Consider the following 20681-nt stretch of genomic DNA (forward strand, 5'->3'; position numbering starts at 1 on the left):
GACAAACCTACAATAAATTCTCTTAGGCATTTAGACATACTTATAACTAACTCACCATATGTTATGCGATGGTGAAAATGTGTAAACAGGTTAATTTAAATTTTTGTTTGCTATCAGGCACCTTTCTTCCCAATGTACATGCAACTTTGGGTTTACTTACCTCTCCTGGGCGAATCTTAATGTAAAAGTTGTTCCGTTTATATGAAATTTTTAGAACCTTAGGCCAGGCAAATCTGTTTATCCTCAGTCGGTCACGATATATCAACAGACCACTTGCACAAACTCCTAACATAATTTCTACTCCTTCAGAATCCTGGAAAATAGCGGCAAGAAACAATGGATCAGTAATCTCACTTATTTCCACTTACAGCTGGATAGTACGATATTTAAGCTTTCATGACAGAACCTGCAATTGACTACCTGTAGCTCGAATGTAAATACGAAAAATACTACAGCCATTTAAAAAATATTACCACTAAATAATAGCCTTTTAGTGAAGATATTTATCACTATGGAGATTTGTTAGAGTACAATTTGCTCACCCAGGTATCTTGGACTTACAACATAAACACTGCACAGAGAGAAGGCCAACCAGATGAAGGTGTGCTAGTAACAGTAATAACAGCTGCAGTTCTCACTTACTGAGTGCCAAACACTGTTCTAAGCACTTTACATACATTAACTCTTTTAATCTTTACTAGGATATTCTGAGATAGTTGCTATTATTCCCATTTACAGATGCGGAAACTGAGGCATGGAGAGGTTATGTATCTGTCCCAACCGAATGCGGGCAGCCTGGTTCCAGAGGCAGCACTCTTTTAACTAATATGTATACGAACAGAGGGGCACTATCCTTTCTTAGGAGTGCTCTGGAGTTTGTTTCTTTAAAAAGAGTCTCAGGGCCGGCCGAGTGGCGTGTTGGTTAAGAGTTGGCTTGGGATGCGAGCTCTGAGCAGCAGGGCCCTGGTTCGGATCCCACATGCAGGCCAGTGACGCTGCGCCCTCTACAGCTAAGATGGTGAACAACAGCTCAACCTGGAGCTGGGCTGCTGTAAGTCACCGGTGATGGCGTAGGCTGCAGTGGGGTTGGCCGGCAGCAGGTGTGAGCTTTCGTGAGCTGCCAAGAGCTGCCGTGAGCGGCCGTCCAGTGGCTGGCGACTGATCTGCCTCACTCGGGAAGCGCGCAATGATAATACCAACATAGGCCAGTGAAGCAATGTCCTCCACACTAGACTGAAGAACAAAAGGACAGCAACTTGTCTATTCCCCTTCCCCAATTCCTTAACGTTGTTCCCCTCCTCAATTCCCCAATAAAACCATTACAAAAATAAAAATTAAATAAAATAAAATTTAAAAAAGGAGCCTCAATCTTTTTTTATATATCATTATTGTTGGAGTAAAATTTAAATATAATTTTTTTAAAGTGTGAACTGTACTTCCCCAACAGGCCCCCAATATACACACACTGCCTAGTAGCAATCACAATTAAGAGTATTATACACACACATACACACACACACACACACACACACACACACACACATACAGATACATTTTACATATGTGTATAGTTTGGTCTTTTAGAACAAAAGTGGAATCATGCTACATTTGCAACTTACTTTGCTATTTGCACATTTCATATTTAGGTCATTTACTAGAAGTGTGTGAGGCCCAGAGGTCCCAGAAGTCATCAGAGACGTTATGTAAAGTACAGGGCACATACCATGTATAGTCTATGCCCCCTAAATGTTGTATTCAGGTGAAATCAGGATAACATGAACATCAGTGGTGGCCCTGAGTAGGGTAAAAACAAAGGACAGAGGCAGGCCTGTGTGTGCAGCACAGTCTCCACCCTCTCATCTCACTGGTTTTTGGAAGATGGGGGCATGTAGGAGGTGAAGCTGAACTCTTCTGTCACATTAATCAGCAGGGCTGTCCCCAGCTTTGAATCACTGCAGCACCAGCAAAGGAGGGAAAGGAAAATGGCAGAATCCAAGCAGGAGGCTCTGACTCATCCATATTGTGGGAATTTACTTTCTAAATCCTGTCAGTGCAAGGCACAAGAAGAACATTTCCAGAATTAAAAATAAATATTTTGGTCCATCTCTGGGAAACATAAGTTTGTAAATACAAACTAATTGGTTTAAAATGAAATAGTTCACCCTGGAAACATATCAGTCTATTAGATATGAAATTACTCTATAGAAGTAGAAAAACTTGATGTCAGGATATTACAACATAATAAAATTTAAGGAGGACTCAAACACCAGGCACTTATTGAGGGCTTTAATTTGAAAGAGCAGTTTAAAGAGCTATAACCTGATGGTGACAAGTAGCTGGCATCATTTATCCTTTAGAACCAGCCAATCTGCTTGCACGGCTACTACCTCATGCCACAAGCAGGATGCTGGCATGAGGGAGGGTCATTTGAATAACTGCTCTTTGAGTCACTCTCTTTTTGATAAAAAACATAAGTTTAGGAAATATGCCTATGACCTAAAGAGGAAAGGACATTTCAAACCTTTTTCACTATTTTATCTATTTTTAAATCACCCATTAGTATCCTTTAATAGTAAGAAAATGGAATCCCTTCAAGGAGAAGATCAAGAAGTCTCTTTTGCTCCCTCCTCTATTCCTTGTCCCCTCCAACATGCACTTCTCTGTGTCCCCAAATCATTCTGCTATTTCCAACAAAGGGTACTGCAACAAAAACCCACCCATCTGCCTTCTCCTTGAGACCATAAGCTGGTTGAGAGCAGGAGCTCTGTTTAATCTTTGTGACTGCATGGTCAGCACAGCACCTACCTGGCATGTATTAAACCATTACATGTTTGTTGAACATTTCATTAATCATACACCAACAAAAAATGATACCTTAGATATCCAGTTTTTGGCCACAGCCTACAGTATTCAAGTTAGTTTGATAAGTCTTTTGTATTGAACGCTATCACAGCTGTCTTTCTTGGGGACATATGTGTTTTCCTACCAATGAACATTTAATGCTCCCTTCAGCAGGGAGTACTAAGGGAAGACCTGGATCAGTCTATCGTAAGTAATATAAATGAGCACACTATTCCCTTAATTTAAAATCACTGTTCAAACTTTATTATCCTTCATTATCACTTGGTCCATGGGCTATCCGATATGGATTTATATCTACATTTTAGAATCTTATATGAAATAAATGACTCTGATAGAGCCTATTCAGACATTAGATGACAAACAAGCAGAGATAGTTTTCTTAAGAAAAAACCAAAGCATTTGGAATAGGTTTTCCAAAACAAGGGACTTTCATCTAATCTGGGTATTTATTTTTTACACAGAGCTATGAAGTTCAAGATCGTGATTCAGAATTTCTAAGTAGGTCCTAAAGCTCAGGGCCTTTCATACCATCAATAGAGGAAAGGCATGTCTCTTATAACCGGAAATTAGCTCTGATTTAATTCAGTCAATTTCCTTCTTGACATGATGGAGTATGGCTACATGAGAAAATGGAGTCGATAACCGAATAATTTGCTATACTTAGTATTTAAATGAAATCCTACAAAAGGGCTGCATTTGCACTTCCTTAATTCTCTTTCCTTTTTAATTGGCATAGTTTCAAATCATGTTATTGCAGCTATCTATTTTAATTCAGTAGCTATAGCAATGTTGAATGATTTTATTTTACTGATAGGCACACTGATACATCCTGAGTTGCACTTCCCTAAATGCATGCCCTAATCTTTTATTTATGTATTTTTCCTGGGCAGTAAGTGAGTCATTGTATGTAATGTAATTCAAAAATAGCTTTTGGTGTACTCAAATTTTCAGGCTACCTTCATTTCCTTTTCTTTCAGTCACCCAAGAAAAAACTCTAAGAGAAAAGCAGTCTTAGTGTGTGTCCTCTTTTCTTTTAAAACATCATGCTCCCTTATACCTGGCATAAAGTATAAAACGCCTTCATTCTCTGACTGCAAAATAAGTGAAAAAAATATAATAATGAACTGGCAAGTAAACAGAGCTACACCGGCTGTTCTAATTACACACGAATGTCAAAAAGCTTGGCATTCATTGCACCAGCACATCCCTGGGGTAAGCCCCAGTCAGGTCTCAGTTAGTGCTCAGGCCCACAAGCCTTGGAAGTGGCTCATCCTCTGTGACGTACAGATGATCCACAGACATAACCAATCAAACCTGCATTCATCTGATGGCCAACAGTTTCTTGTCCAAACTCACTGTGGGTTAGTCTGCTCCCCAAACGCCAACTAGGGAGCAGCCCCACACGAGGCATCCACCGAACCTACAGATCATAGAGTTCCCTCCCGTGGGTCCTCAGAATTGTTGAGATGTTTGCCTGAACAGAGTCAGCTGAAACACCCTTCATTTGTTTTGATCCCAAACTTGACTATAAGATACTCGCTTCCCTGGAAGCCTTTAACTGCACGTTCTTGTGAGTAAAATTAGTGACTAGTCTGTGTATCAGAAGTAAAGGCACATTCCCATTACTGGAATGATGTGATCTTGTGAGGCTAAATCAGAAGAAATTGCCCCTGAACTTCAAACACTGATCTTTTGAACGCTGCTCAAGTACTGGATTACTAAGTACTAAGTACTTAGTAAGTACTTAGATTCTTCTAACAAATTTCATGTTTTGATAACGGTTTTCATAAAAGCTTGCCTGTACTTCCACAATACTTTATTCACAGCTGTTCAAATAACAGGCTAATAGTCCACACGCTTATTCTGTTACTGCTGAAAAATACAGAGATTCTAGAAACAAGTACGGAATGGAGTAAAAAGCTGCTCCACACATCCTCACAACCTTCACCCTCCTACAGTCTAATCTCAACTTCCTTCTTCCCAAGACACCACAGCCAAGATAGAGCTTTCACATTTCACAAATCACCCATCAACCAGGCAATTCCTAGGTTGGGTGGTTAATTTAGTTGAACTTCCAAATTACAATAAAAATACTGGTTACCTGTCAAAATACCTAAATCTTATAGATGGGGTGATTTAAATTTCACATGAATTTACTAGTGGCTGCTGGGTGTCTAGAACAGGGGCATAAACAGTACTTGGCACGCATCAGATGTGACAATTGGGTTTTGGACAATTGGCCAAGTTTAGACAGACAAGAAGAGTAGAACAGTGCAAACAAAGTTGGGCATCTTTGAGGAAAAAGGCAGAGACAGGGTCTGGCAGGAAGAAAGGGCGTGTGTGGGAAGCCAGGGAAGGTGAGGTGAGCTCAGAGCTTGTTATGTGAAGATAAGTTTCCAACTGAATCAACAATCAGAGGTTGTGCCTGATGAGGGCTTTCTGTTGGCTGAGACCACGAGTAATGTGAATTTGAGCCATGCATGGCCATGTCCTTGGTAAAAAATATCAGAGAACAAAATTTGCTTTATCATTGGACTGGCCTTAAAAAGCAAATGCAGATTTGAATCCCAAAAGGTTTCATTTACATGAAGTAAAGTAAAAATCTCCAGCTTCTGGCAATAATAACAATGCACTAAATAAAATTAAATAGAAAGTTTGGGGTTTAAAAAATACATACCTTGGCATGATGTAAATCTACCCCGTACATGGATAGTTTTTTGGCATTTTCCAAGAAATGCATCTCTGCTTCTGCTGGCGTCATTCCTCTGTTAAGAAAAACAAAGTGTTACAATGTGCTTTTCTTAATACCTGGTGGGGCTGTTATATTTCCTACTTAGCTCTCTTGCTATCTAATAAGCATCCATAAAGGCACCAGCAGATTTGTGTTCTGAGGGAAGAAAAAGAAGAAGAAAAATGGCTTTTAAAGAAAAACATCACAAGGAGACATTCTAAGTGAGAACCTAACTATCCCAGAATGGTACCCAGTACGGAACTCTACTCTGCTAAAGTGCCATCCATAATGCACTGAAATCAGGCCTGGGAGAAATGGTGCCTAAGCGATGCTCACCCATTAAGGCACAACTTAAAAAGAATGTTCTCAGGGTGTCTGTCACTAACCTGTGGCTCTTGTGCAGCTCAATCACTTTATCTTCCAGTTCTTTCGTGTGATTTGGTGCAAAGCGGAACTCACTAATGTAATCACTCCCACACTCATCCGGGTCATAGTCTCCAAGTTCTGACTGGACAGTGTAGGAGCCCAACAAAGCAAGAGTGACAAAGGAGCAGGGCAGTCTTCCGGATACAATGTCATCTCGCAACTGTAAGCAGAGGTAGTACCTTCCAGGAGCCAAACGGATAAAACAAAAAGCCAGCATTGGGGTACATGAAAAGGGGACCACTTGATATAAATTGTTCTGTAAGCAATTTCTCCCAGTCTAATAATCACATGAGGACAAATTTTCTAGCAACTATATTTTGATACAGATATAAGAAGAAAATATTTGACTATCAAACACAATATTTAAGGGCATCTAGAAACAAGTGAATGTTCATAATAAAATAGGGTTTCATTAATAAGGTATAGAGTAAAAGGAACCCATATTCCTCTAACATTTTTTAACGTAACATTTAAAGTAAAATGAATAGTCCCCATCGCCCTCCCTGAAATCTTTGGTTGGGGTTATATAATACAAAAAAAACGGTACTCTTAATATAATTATTAAGTTCTAACTATCCTTAAGGACGTCTCATTTTGATAGCTAGACCAGGGGTCGGCAAACTGCGGCTCGCGAGCCACATGCGGCTCTTTGGGTACGTTCCATCTCAAAAGTTTGCCGACCCCTGGAAGAGCCAATCCTGTCCCTCACAACAATTTAAAAATTATTTGAGAGCCATAAATATATTTTTACATAATTGCCATTATGTAAATAATATCCTTTAAAAATTTTATAAATGAAACCATGATAGTTTTATTTTCATTTTCAATTTTACTTGAGAGCCACATGTACGTACCCAAAGAGCTGCATGTGGCTTGCGAGCCAGTTTGCTGACCCCTGGCGGCTCTTCCATCTCAAAAGTTTGCCAACCCCTGATCTAGACTAAAGACCTGGCCTTATGACCAAGACAAATTTCAGGTAACTCCATAGCTAGCTACACCATCGTAAACTCTGCTCTCAATTTCTAGCATTTCTGCTGAGATAGTCTCTTGATAATAATGATTTCTGTTTCAACTTCTCATTTTTTTATTTAGATAACTTCCTAGAATCCCACTGATATGAAGACTAACTAAAGAGTTACTACCTTAAAATCTGAGAGTCTCGCCACTTTAAGTAAACAGTTTTAAATTTGGGGAATGTAAAACTTTTTCCATATACTTTTGCCAAGATAACATAATATCTCCACTAATTGCTGATTTCTCTGTTATTTTGCTTTTAAGATTTATTGATATAATGCTAATTACGGAAGATTCCAAGGTTAAGTGTTGACATTGATGAGTTTTAATATCTTTCATGGCCCAGCGTATAGGTATAATAATAAAACACACCTTGTATCTTTCATTTAAGAAATGAGTTCATTGATCTGTTGAAGCTGAGGACTATGAAAAAGTCTTAAGATTTCCCCTCTGAATACGATTTTAAGCTGATGACATAAATAAACTCCATGTAATTCAGATATAAAAATTTCTAAACATTTTACAGGCTCTACAAACATTACACAAATAGACAGAGAGGAACCATGAATTAAATTTCAAATCCAGGTATAGACAGGCTCTATAACCACAAATTAGCCAATTAAATAGTTCCTTAATATCTTTAAATAAGAAATTATAAATTTTCTCTGATTTAATGAAAATATAAAAGAAATACTCTGGAGCTAGTTTTTTACCCTTCTCCTAAAATGTCTGTTGAAATTATTTTTAATCATAGCAAGAGACTGAAGCTTTTTGAGTAATTTCGCTTTTCTGAAAAGCCCTCCAAGGGTGTGAGGCTTATGCAGAGAATTCAGCACACACTGCACAAAATTGCTCTGAGTGGCTCTAAACTTACTACCAAACAGAGTGCAAGTCGGGGTTCCAAAGCGGAATGTAGAGAAACCCAGGACATATGGCATACACAGGACAGCTTCATATTAGGATACCTTCTCACGCTCAAAGCTCAGTCACCACGCCAGAATCTGTTAGATTCCTTTCTTAATAACTTCTTTCATGAAAATGAGTTAATCATTTTCCTTGTAGGGCATGGAAAGTAAACTCTTAAGTATATATGTGTTTACATGTAGGTGTGTGTGCATGGGTGTGTTAAGTATCAGATTGGTTACATAAAAGGCATAAGCCTCCAAAGACATTTTTTCCCTCTAAATTTAAAAGCAGAAGCACTAAGGATGGCTATATTATTTAAGACTGAATGCCATTCAATCTGGTCGTGGTGGGTGGATGACAGTATCTCAATTCCACATGCTTTCCCACCAGGGTCAGGCAGAGGGAAGTATCGGCTTAGCACCAAAGATTCAACTGCAAACAGACATCATTTGGCAAATCTCATCGGATGTTTGCTTTCATTCAGTTGCCTTTTGTTTGCCATTTCAGCAAGGATGATTATAACGTAAGCATGCTCTTCTCTGAAGAAGTTAAGAGAAGCACAACTCTCCCAAGATGCCTGCCTTTTTACAGACAACTTTCAAATACCTGGTGATATCTTCAGATAACTGGGCGGGGTCTGGTGGGTAAAATTTCACATTAAATGAAAAGTGCCAAGCACCACCTGCAGAGATTATAAAATAATTAGAACAAAACCCTAGAAAATTCCTTTATACTTAGCATTGTAATTGATCGTTAGAACTGCCTTAACTCTAACTTCTAACACCGAGGCAAATTTTGATCATAAATGGAAAACAGGGAAGTCTCCGTTAAATGAAATCCACAGATTAGTCTGAAACTTCATCTAGATTCTAATCTTCTTCCCAGTCAAATCCTTTACTGGCCCTTCTAACCAGGGAGGAAATGAACTAAACTTCCTCTCTTTCTCAAGGACAAAGATAAGCCTTTGGAAGAGGGGAAAAGAAGTGAACAATATAGATAATCCTCAATCAGACAAGTCTGGAATTGAGGGGATCAGCTGCTATGAAGTTCTGGATAGCTCACATACCAACATTACAGACATAATCCCCTTTCCTGTGTTCTTTCTGCTTTGTGATTACAGGTCCAATCCCATTATAATACATGTCAAGGGACTGTTCAAGGTATTTTTATTTCACGGGGAAGGTTTGTTGTAGTGAATATTTAAGTGAGCTACTCTATGGGCTGCTGAAAATGCTTAGGGAAATTTCTGATTAAAGAGATACTGAATGTATTTACTGTGCATTGCCAATTTCCTCATCTCCTTGTTATTAGTCCATGACTTGGACAGGTCCTCTTTACACATTGCCATTCTTTATCCTGTAGCATCTACGTACATCCTCTCAAGCAGTGAAGAGTCAACTCACAGGCACTTACTTGCTGTGTTGTCCACATGTATGCTTGAAACATTTTTAAGCCTTATACTAAGCTCTTCATTTTATTAATACTATCTCTAATCGAGTGTGGTGTATCACTGTGAACATGAAAAAAACAACCTTCTTTTCTACATTTTATCAGTATGTGACCACTCCTTTAACTTATATTCATCTTGTTCTTTACTTTTGGCCTTTCAATGCAGTAATTGACTAAAGTCTGGGTGTTCCTTTCCTGGGACACTGTTCACATTTGTTCCCTCTACCCAATAACCACACTAAAAGTGCCACAGCCTAGGTCCTGCTTGCATTCTGAATGTGCTGATGAAAAGTTCCTCCCGGTCTCCCTGGCTTCCGTACTGGAAGCCTTTCATCCATGCCACATGTAGTCTTCCTGTCGCTCTAATTCTGTGACCTCATGGTCCAACCCTTATGCCTCAATCTTCTCCTAAGACCTCCAAACAGTCCCTTCTTCCCATAAAATGACATTGGGAAACTCCATTTTCTTCATGAGCCCTTTCCAAACACTCAGAAGAAAGAGATGGTATTGTTAAGTACTTCCTAGGTTCTCTTTTGGCACTACTTCTTTTATTTACGTAGGAAATACTCAGCTGCCTAGATTACCTAAATTTCCATCATAATTGGCATAAGTCTATTTATTAATTCTAGTTTATTCTTGACACTACCATTCACATTGTACTTAAGGCCACTATGTGAGATGCCTTATAAAGGACTTGGCATAAGACCAGGTATAATTGATGCTTAGTATTATTTTTAAACCACTCAGAAAATATTACTGAAACATGAGCTATAAGAATTACAAGCCATAAAATATCTGTCAATCAAATATATTTCTAGTGATTATGTTCCTCACTGTTCTCAAAAAAGTCCTTCTGTTAGTCTAAAAATAGCCTGAGTTGGTTTACTTTCCTATTGATTCTTATTCACTTCCTGCTAAAATGGGTCCCCCTTGCCACTGGTGAGGTTCAGAAATGAGAGCTGGCTTTCCCCCAAGCAAGTGGAATTAAAATTAATGAATTAGTTATGGGAAATGGATTTACTGCTCTTTCATAATTTCTATCCACTTCAAAGTATTCCTTCAATCCAATGAATAGTTTAGCAATACAATTAAATAATCTAATAATAAATTTTGGGTAAACACTCTAAATTGGAAACTAAAAAGTGTAAGAAAAAGATTTCAGTGCAAAAATCCTCATTCCAGGAAAGTGAGTTTCAAAGTGGGCCTAAGAAGCATCTGAGGTGCTTATTTAAAATGCCAATTCCTAGGCTCCACCCAAAGACTTTTATTCCAGAGATTTGGAATATGGCCTAGGAACTTGTGTTTTTCGTAAACCCTCTGGTTTAGTAAAACCCCAAGTTAGGCTTGGGGACTACGCTTTGAAAATCACGAATCCTAAAGAATCTACTCTCCTAAGGTTATAACCCAAATAACCATAAGGCTCTGCAGGACATGATTCTGAAACAACGGCAAAGTTTAAGAAAATTACCATCTACAACCCAATCAGGAAAAAATATCCAGTTAAATACATATCTCCATAAAAAATATGGTAGACACAGATCAACTGAGAGGACATGATTATGCAGTGAATGAGTTTGCAAGCCTATGTCTGCTCAGATGATAGCCCTGTTTAGAAACAGGAAATGAAACAGTTTGCACTAAAATGATCCTCCCATAGTGTTGATGTAAGATGTAAAATCACGAATTTATGGTAAACAGAAAATTGTGAAGATGAACAGTTCTTATGAAAAAATTTTAATTTTAGTCTTTGCCTGCTAAATCTTAAAATTTCTAAGTATACTGCATTTATATATAGCATAAAATTACTGTATATCATATACTCTATATCATAAATTACTATATCACAAATATGCTAAATTCATATCATAAAATACAGTATACTTAAATTTTTGAGATCAGGTATGAATAAAATATGACTAGAATTAGATTTTTTCATAAGAACAAACACTTCAGTTTCAGAATTTTCTGTTTCTCATAAAGTTATAACTTAAAATCTTGACCAGCTTGACTGCCATTCTCATGAAGATCTCATTCTAGAGACATACTGTGGACCATAAAAAGACGGAAATCAGGATTGTCAATGTCTAACTATTACATTGTTTTGTACACCTGAAACTAATTTAAAAAAAAAGGATGGAAACATCCTTTTATCTTTTATATTTACCAAGAGGAGGCTAATGGTACAATAATTATAATAGTTTGATAAAACTTCTCTGCCTTGGTAGAACATAAATTTTGTGGAAAGAAGGCATTTTAGTGTATGAAAATAATAAGGAATATAGATAAAAATACCAAATTGTACTTTAAAAAATTTCAATTTTCCTCTCTCCTCCCTTCTCTGCAAGATTGTCACTTAGTTTTCTTCATGTTGCTGTTACAAACATTGCCTGAACTGCATGATGAAAATATCCTTTAAATCTCATGCTCTGATTGTCCCTTAGTTTTCTTCTCTTAGAAAGGATGGTAGCAGGTATGATAAATAGAAAGTTAAGGAAAAAAAAAAAATTTCAATAACAATAGAAAGAAAACTGACTGTTTATACAGCCTTGCTTGTAACAGTATTATGACTTATTCTTGAACATTTAATATATTTTCAAAGTGCTTTGTAATTATAAATCACCGAAGTACAAAACAGCATTTCATTAGTTGGATGAATACAGAGGACTTTAGGCACACAAAATGTTAGGAGATATATTCAGCACATCTGCTTTGAATAACTCCATAAAAAGGTGCTTAGAATACAGTCATTATCTACAAGTTTTTATTAGGATTGTCTGGAACTAAAAAAAGTGTTTTCACCTACTTATCACAGCCAAAACTGTCCCTGGTTTCAATCCCAACATATGTTTATCAAACTACTCATCAAGTTTCTGGTTAGTAAATACATCAAATTTCTCAAAAATGTGGTAAAGATATTACAGTTGTATAAATAATCAGCAGATTCTCTAATATCTAGAAGTATAGTGACTTTTTTCCTTTCTTTGAGATATTATCTGGTATTAAACCATTTCAACTGCTCACTACTAATTATTTACTAGTAGTTGGCATATTTTAATATTTCAGCACATTCAAATACACTAGAAACATCTCTTAATAGTAAGTTGTTGAAAACATCAATCGCAATGATATTCTTATTAATAAACTGGTCAAATTTACTCAACTAGAATTAGTTGTTCAGGAAAATTAATCTAGATTTTATTGGTAAAAATGAATTGCTTTGAAAAAAGTAACTAACTTAAAATTATAAAGATTATTCATGTTTATGGTAAAAGCAAGAGCTACAGGAAAGGGTTAAAAAAATTTTTTAATTCCTCTATAGGGGGTCAAATATCTGGTGATGGAAGGAGAACTAACCCTGGGTGGTGAACACACAATGTGACACATAGATAATGTATTACAGAATTGTACACCTGAAACCTATGTAATTTTACTAACCACTGTCATCCCAATATATTAAAAAAAAAAAAAATCCTTTCTTAACCCCTACACTGCAGTGCCACTTTGAGAGGTATTTACTGTTAATATCTTTTGTGCTCTTCCAAAATTTCTCCACATACCAATCAATATATGCTTAACTTTTTAAAAATAAATATGATTTGTCTCACTAATGTCTCACTAATGAGAACTAAGACATGTTTATTTTACTTCATTCTATTTAATCGCTGCTTTGTATTTCAAGGTATGGCTATTCCATGACTGATTTAATCATTTCTTTATAAATGGATATTTAAGCTGCTTCTCGTTTTCTGCTATTGCAAATTGTATTATAATGAACTTTCATACATGTACACATATGTACATTTTCCTCTCTTATACATATGCTGGATAAATGTCTATAAGTAAAATTAGTGATTAAAGAATAAGCACATTTAAAATTTTAATAAATACTGACACAAAGTACTTTCTTAAAGGGTAGTTCCAATTTATATTTCCACCCATCGTGTACATAATTGCCAGTATTATTAAACTTCTAAAATCTTTGATAATCTGAATAGATGAAATATGTCTCATTTTAATTTTCATTTAATTGTTAGTAACGTTTAGCACCTAACACTTCTTAGCTACTTGCAATTCAGTTTTGTGAGTTGCTCCAGCAATTGTTTTACCTACTAGGAAACGTGCATTTCTTAACTTGCCTTTAGTCACTAAGAAAAAGAGGTTGTCATCAGACAGTCCATTTTTTACTACTTTTATTTCATTTCTAAACTACTAAATGACGATTACTTTTAGCTTGACTTTTATATATTGGGTTGTCAGAAAAGTCATGACACATTTTTGCAACGAAAAACAGAAAAAATACGTCATGACTTTTCCGACAACCCAATACTTTTGTTGGGCTTTATATAACATCAATAATTAAGTTTGGAACTTTTAAATGATTAATTGCCCATTGGAGCATCACTTGATTAAATCATAGTTCACATCTGTGTACAGGCAAGGGAATAGGTCAAATGTCATAGTCATTTTGCTCCCGAGTTGTGATGATTAAAAATGGGACCTGAGCTAGACCAACCTGCCAAAGATAAAATTTGAGATCTTAACCTGTCTTTGGATTAAACAACCTGACTTTCTGAAAATCTTCACATTTCCACATGTAATAATCCAAAAGAACTTACTTCGAATCTGTTTTTTAATTTCCTTAGCAGGGTCCAACCAATTCTGAAAAGGAAATGATAGTTTGAATTTGAAACACAGAAGAGTAAAAATGACTTAATGTTGACCGGGCAGAGACATGCATTAAGCATATTTGAGAGTAAATGGTTGCTAGAAGGCCCTTCGAGCTGGGTTCCTCCCTCATATCTGGTATCCCTTTGCCAGGTCCTGCAAGGGTCCTGGCATTGGCCTAATGAAAACAATGTGCGTGTCCACAATTCATCCTACACAACATTCTTTTCTTTTACAACCACTGCCTTTAGGGATTCAAGCTAGCGGAGAGACAGCGGGGAAAAACGTTGGATTCTACGTTTGAATAAGTCACTAGAATAAACTAAGGATATATGGAACTTGGCACACTTACGTCCTGGCCATTCAGTCCCACATAGTGCCTTCTGTGATTACAGGTTCTTAGGGCAGCTACTTAGAAAACTTTCCTAACAAATGAACACTTGCTTGAGATTTATGATTTTCCTGATCAGAACACTCAAATGTTTCATAATGAAGCTAGACATCGTTCAGGGAATTCAGTAGTTGCAACACCAAAACATGTAACATCTATGGGCAAACTTTCTATGACTCAGTTTCCAACACCAACACAATGAAAACAATTTCTTCCTTATTTTTCAGGTAGTTGTGGGGATTAGTGAGGTAAAGCCCTAAAGAGACTGCATACTCAGGTATAAGTCTACAGAGGTATTACAATAAACCTTAAATACCCACTAACTACATGAGACAAGTGTCAGATCAGCAGACAACTCATATTTTGATTTGGCAAGAACACGGAAACACAATGAGATGAATTAAGAATAGGACAGCAGCCAGTGAACATGTTTTCTACTTAGGTACCAATGTACCTGATTTTCATTGGCTCAAAGCCACTAAAATATATCATCCCCAGAAAAGCACCATATAAAATGCATTCCTGGAACCATAAAGAACTCAAGCATGGAAAACATACACTGACTGTTTCCACAATATTCATGATTAAAGGAAGTTGTCAATAATTTCCTTTATGAAAGATTAACAGCATTTAGGAACTCAGAGTAGTAAACGTGGGAGTGTGAGGGGAGGTGGAGAAAAGATTTACCAATCCAATTTTAGTTCACTTTCTTACAGTAATGAGCAGTTCAAGCCATAATATTTTGCTGTTAATCACATACCTTCTGGTTTTCAGCATCTCGATATGTAAGCCCAAAGTAGTCTTTTTCTAACAAGTTCAGATGTTCACATACTTTATCAAACAGCACTTGGCCTCTGGAGCGTTTCTGTGGAAAACAAAACAAAAACAAATTGTAACACTCAAAAAAAGTTCTCTCAATTGCCATGAATAAAAATGGGTAAAATTTAAAATACTGCTTGCTGTAACTTATGCAGTAAGTGATGATCACGTGTGAGCACACTTCGCCATCTCCTTTTTAGCTAGTAAAAAGTCTCAATAAAGTGGACCCAAACCTACAAAAGCTCCTCCAAACAAACCAACAAACCAACAAAACAATCACTAGTGTCACTGTGTAAATACAGGTAAGCTGTGGATGATTTCTAAACAGAAGTAGCTGGGGAAATGCTGTGGTGCTTGGAAGCTTCAAATATCTTGTGAAATATAGAAATCCTAATAGTAAGAGTATAAAAGAACCAACAAAAGCCATGTTTCAGAATGCCCAAACTCAATTCCCCCTATTATCAGATTTCGAACCTGAGAAGAATTATCCCTATTCTTTGTCATAAACCTCCCCTTAAAACTTCCTCTACCAATCCTCACTTTAGAAATTCTAACTATGAATCACTCTCTAAAGCCCGTTAAACTAACATCATTAGTTTATTTTCATTTTTTGCTACAAATTTCAGTTTTGTATTACAATGTTCAGCTTTCTCTTAATTTCTTTGAGAAAATCCTTCCTATTAAATATAACAAAATGTTCATTAAGTTTAAAGATTTTAGTTATTTATAAATACAAGATATAAATATATGTTCTATATTTTTGGCCATCAAGCGGTCATTTGGAGAAAGGGAAATGGTAGTCATCTGGGGAAAAAAATCCAACAGCTTAATTTACTGTGATACATAGTATCATATTTTCACTTAATCCTTCAACAGTCCTTCAACATGGTCTTGGAGTCTGAGATGGATTAACTGGCAACAATTAAGCTAAACTACTTTTTGTTTGTGCAGTACCAACATTTCATATCTAACACATTAAGTACATTTGTCTTTAAGATTTAATGTAGTAACAATGAGAAATATGAAAATTGATAAACAATGTGCATGCCAAAATAATAAGTATTCGGAAGACCTGTAAGTGGTATTACTGTGGCACTGTAATTATACTGGAAGTTAATTACTCAGTCCCTTCAAGCATGACTATTTAGGAAAAAAGATAAACTTATGACAGAAAAGTAAAGCTTGAATAGTAACTAGCTAAATAATCAATGATGTCTGAAAAAAGTTTAATTATATATGAAAATAAATTATATGTTAGCAAAACTACATAATAACATTGCTCAATGGATAGGAATAAATGGTATGACAATGAAATGTTGCTCAATGGTTTAAATATTTTATTTATATATAATAGCATATTATTTCTGAGTAATGATTAACAAATTACAAAGTTTTCATAAAAAAATTGGTTCTTCCAATGCTTCCATTGGTATTATCTTCAGTTTACAGATAAGAACTCAGGTTCAGAGAAGTTAGATGACAGGAAGTATTACGTATGTCATGGCCACCACGGCTGGCTTTAGCAGATAACACTGGGCTTGAATTTTTACTGTGTCCCTTTCAGTTCTGTGAACCTCTCTGTTTTTCCCTCTGTAAAATGGGTATGATACCATCTACTTCTTTGGAATGACTGACATTAAAAAACCCCCTAAAGTACTCAAATTTGGTCCAGTGGTGGTACACATCAAGCATTCCACAAACATCAGCTATTATATAGCTTGTGACTGACAAATGGCAGAATATGTAATGTAAAACTTACTTAATATGTATTTTTGCTATAGGAGCACATATACAAGTTCTTGTGGTGTCAATAAGAAGCTTCGGTGTTATTGACACATCCTGCTGTTTCTTTAGATATAATTATCTGCTTACCACCTAATTTGCTTTAGCTAGACCACAATATTTACACATACCACACTACACAAATATGTATCAGTGTCTGGCCAAGTACTTTCTCAATGAGTAAAAACAAAACACAATGAATACAAATAAATAAACATTTCTCTACAAAGCCTTCTATACCTTCTGATCCAGCAGACCACAGCCAGCCAGCCCCTCAATCGAGAAACTGTTTCTGAATATGCCATAGGCTGCCTTGGGCACTGTTTTAATTAGTTGTCTCCTGGCTGCTGTGCTCTTCCTTTTGTCTAAGAGGTGACATAGATTAGGTCAAGCACAGACCACTATATTAACTGGCTCTTAGTTTTCTAGCTTCTCACAATTTTATTTCTATTAATGGCTCATAGCTGTCTCTTGACTACAACAGATTTTTTCTTACTCAATATTCTTTTAAATGTATTTTAAACACTATAAACAGTTCTTAAGAGAATTTCTTAGCGGTCCATTCTTTACACCAGAGACTTTTTTTTTTTTGTCCCTAAGAACCAAGATCAGTTGTCTAGTCTGGTACAGATAGTTCTATATAAACAATGAAATGCCTACCTGCTAAATATCATCACAGCCCCACACAGCTACCTAGATGACATTACAAAAAGCTTTTAATTTATTTGGGCCTTCATTTTCTCGTCCTTGACTGAGGATCTAAGGCTCTATGGAGCAAAGCAATCATGGACTTGATGCTGTAACTGGGACCCCTTTGCTCACAGCAAACATTACTAATGATTATAGCACTCTTTCCCTTGGAGTCCAGATGTGGCTTCAGCACTCCTAGGCACACTGATGAAAAAGACGCTTTCAGTGAATGGAGGACATGGAGTTGAGACAATTTTCCAGCCCTGAACTGGATGCTCTCTGCAATCACACCCAAACCCCCCAACCCCCAATTCCTGATTCTTTTAACTCAGATGCTTTCTTTCTTTCTTTTTTAGCACATTATTCAATGTTTCAGGTCAATTATTTCTACTTGTTGACATCTGTGTGTAGCTTTAGGTAATGACATCTAACATGTATATGACTAAAGCTCAACAATTAGACTGGGAGCTTTAGAGAATTTATATTAAATATTTGGTTCCTAAAGGCATGATGTTCAAGTGATCAAATCTATAAGTTACCGTACTGCTGTTGGGTGTTTTTATACATATAGACGTAATGAGCCAAGAATTGAGATTAAAAAAATTGTGACAGAAGTATTTTAAATCAATGGATAATTTACCTAAGCAGAGAAGTCTAACAAACAATTTTTAGTCTTGATTGCTGTTTTCTTGTGAGTTGTTAAGTCATGTTGATGACTCCAAGGAATTCACAGTTCATGTAGCTATTCACTATTAACACCTAAACCCGAAAGGTTGGTTTTACTTTTTTAAGGTAACAAACCAATGGTGGACTGACCTCTTTTTTTCCACTGAGAAATTGGATTTCTGTATCTGATTGAGTAAATGGTGATATTGCAGCCCAACAATCTGAAAGACTTTATATATCCTAAGAATGCTATGTTCTAAAAGTTATAAAATCCAGACAATGGAGCATTATTTAGCTCTAAAATGAAATGACCTATAAAGCCATGAAAAGACATGGAGGAACTTCAAATGCATATTACTAAGTGAAAGATGCCAATCTGAAAAGGCTGTCTGTGTACTGTGCTTCCAACTATATGACATTCTGGGGAAGGCAAAACTATGGAGACAGTACAAAGATCAGTGGTTGCCAGGGTTGGGGGAAGGGAGAGATGAATAGGTGGGGCATAGAGGATTTCAGAGCAGTGAAATACTCAGTATACTATAATGGTGGATACATGTCATTATACATCTGTCAAAACCCACAGAATGTACCACACAAAGAGTGAACCCTAATGTAAACTATGGACTTTAGTTAATAATATGAGTCAGTATTGGTTGATCAGCTGTAAGAAATGTAGCACACTAATGTAAAATGTTAAAAATAGGGAAAGGGGAGAAGGGAGTGTGAGGGGTTATATGAGAACTTACTGTACTTTCTGCTCAATTTTTCTGTAAACCTAATTGATTTAAAAAGTCTATTAAAGAGAAATATTGACAAAATACTTAATATCTTATTTTAAATTGTTAATAAAATAACTTATTAAATACTTTTAAAAGTTAAACTCCAAATGATTTTACTTTTATCATGAGTAAATAAAAACTTAAAGTTTTTAAGAGCAAACATTTTAGAAAAATCAAAATTGCTAGTCACAACACATATAAGACTCTAGGATAGGCTGCCTCCTCCTCCGTTCCACATACACACATGCCCAGGAACATCGAGTCTAAAATGCCTGAGAGCTAAAGTCGAGAAGATCTGGTAACACAAGCTAGGCTCCAGAGCAAAGTGACGGATGATGAGCTACACTGCACAACTACGTAATCCAAACTATAAACAACTGAAATGGTGTATTAGCTAAGTTTCAGAGGCTTTCTTTTTGGCACTAAATTTAAGAGCATAAGTCTATTATCACCACTCAAAATCAGCAGATGAAATAAGCTTTTCTGTAGCATTAATGAAACTTCTGGCAAGTCAAGGTCATTCAAGAGTTTTACAATAATGTTTGTAAAATGCTGGTTCTCAATGTGTGGCTCATCAACCAGCATCACCTGGAAAGTTTGTATTAAAAATTTTATATTTACTTGTCTACTTAGAGGAGCAAGCACTTTAGTATGGGGAATTTCAAACATATACAAAAATATGGAGGTATAATGAAACCCTACATACTCATCACCCAGTTTCACTAATGCCTTCTGAGCATCACAACCTTGGTTCATCTATAGTTCCACTCAACGCATCCTCTCCCTTTATCCTGAAGCATCTCAGCAAATAATTTTATCTCTATATGTCTTATTATGTAGCTCAACTCTTTTAAAAAAAATGTAATCTCAATACCTTTATCACATCTAAACAAAATGAGCAATTAGTCCTTAATAGAATCAAATACCTAGTCAGTACTTTAATTTCCCCAATTGTTTCAATTTTTTTTCAGTTTGTTTGATAAGTTCAAACACTGCCTTGGCTGACATATCTTTTTAGTCTCTCTTAATCTGCAAATTCTCCACTTACCTTGGTTTTCCCCTTGAAATTAATTTGTCCAAGAGACCAGGTCATTTGCCTATAGAGTTCCTTTGTCTAAACTTTGCTGTTTTCACCTCTATGGTGTAATTTAACTAGTTCCTCTGTCTCCCGTATTTCCTGTAGGCTGGTAGTTAAATCTAGACAATTGATCAGATTCTGATTTGACCGATTTTCATAGTGATGCTGTGTAATTTCACAGGCATAAAGTGAACCTTGCCTTTTTTGTGATATTGACAGTCACTGATGATCATTGCCCTAAATCCATTAACTTGAGGTTGCAGGATGGGGATATTCTAATCCTAACCATTCCTGCTCCATTTATTAGTTGGACTATGTCTATGAAGACATGCTTTTTTTGTCAGAACTCTTTATCCAGTGACACAGTTTGATGATGAAAGTCAGGATCAATGCTCACTCCTTTCCATTTATCCAATGTTCAAG

The 20681-nt window shown here is 36.3% G+C and overlaps 1 protein-coding gene across 1 annotated transcript in view; it reads right to left on the minus strand.

Moving 5' to 3' along the window:
• The window catches only part of EPB41L3 (erythrocyte membrane protein band 4.1 like 3), a 100071-nt gene that overhangs the window by 37203 nt on the left and 42187 nt on the right, over positions 1-20681 (minus strand). Inside the window, exons 4-9 of the mRNA XM_019664703.1 lie at positions 15205-15309; positions 14005-14047; positions 8546-8621; positions 5980-6198; positions 5540-5627; positions 161-313 (exon numbers count right to left, since the gene is read on the minus strand). Of these exons, the coding sequence (XP_019520248.1) occupies positions 161-313; positions 5540-5627; positions 5980-6198; positions 8546-8621; positions 14005-14047; positions 15205-15309 (684 nt within the window). The remainder of the gene's footprint in view (positions 1-160; positions 314-5539; positions 5628-5979; positions 6199-8545; positions 8622-14004; positions 14048-15204; positions 15310-20681) is intronic.

Source organism: Hipposideros armiger, unplaced genomic scaffold (assembly GCF_001890085.2).
Source record: "Hipposideros armiger isolate ML-2016 unplaced genomic scaffold, ASM189008v1 scaffold_428, whole genome shotgun sequence".
NCBI lineage: Eukaryota > Metazoa > Chordata > Mammalia > Chiroptera > Hipposideridae > Hipposideros > Hipposideros armiger.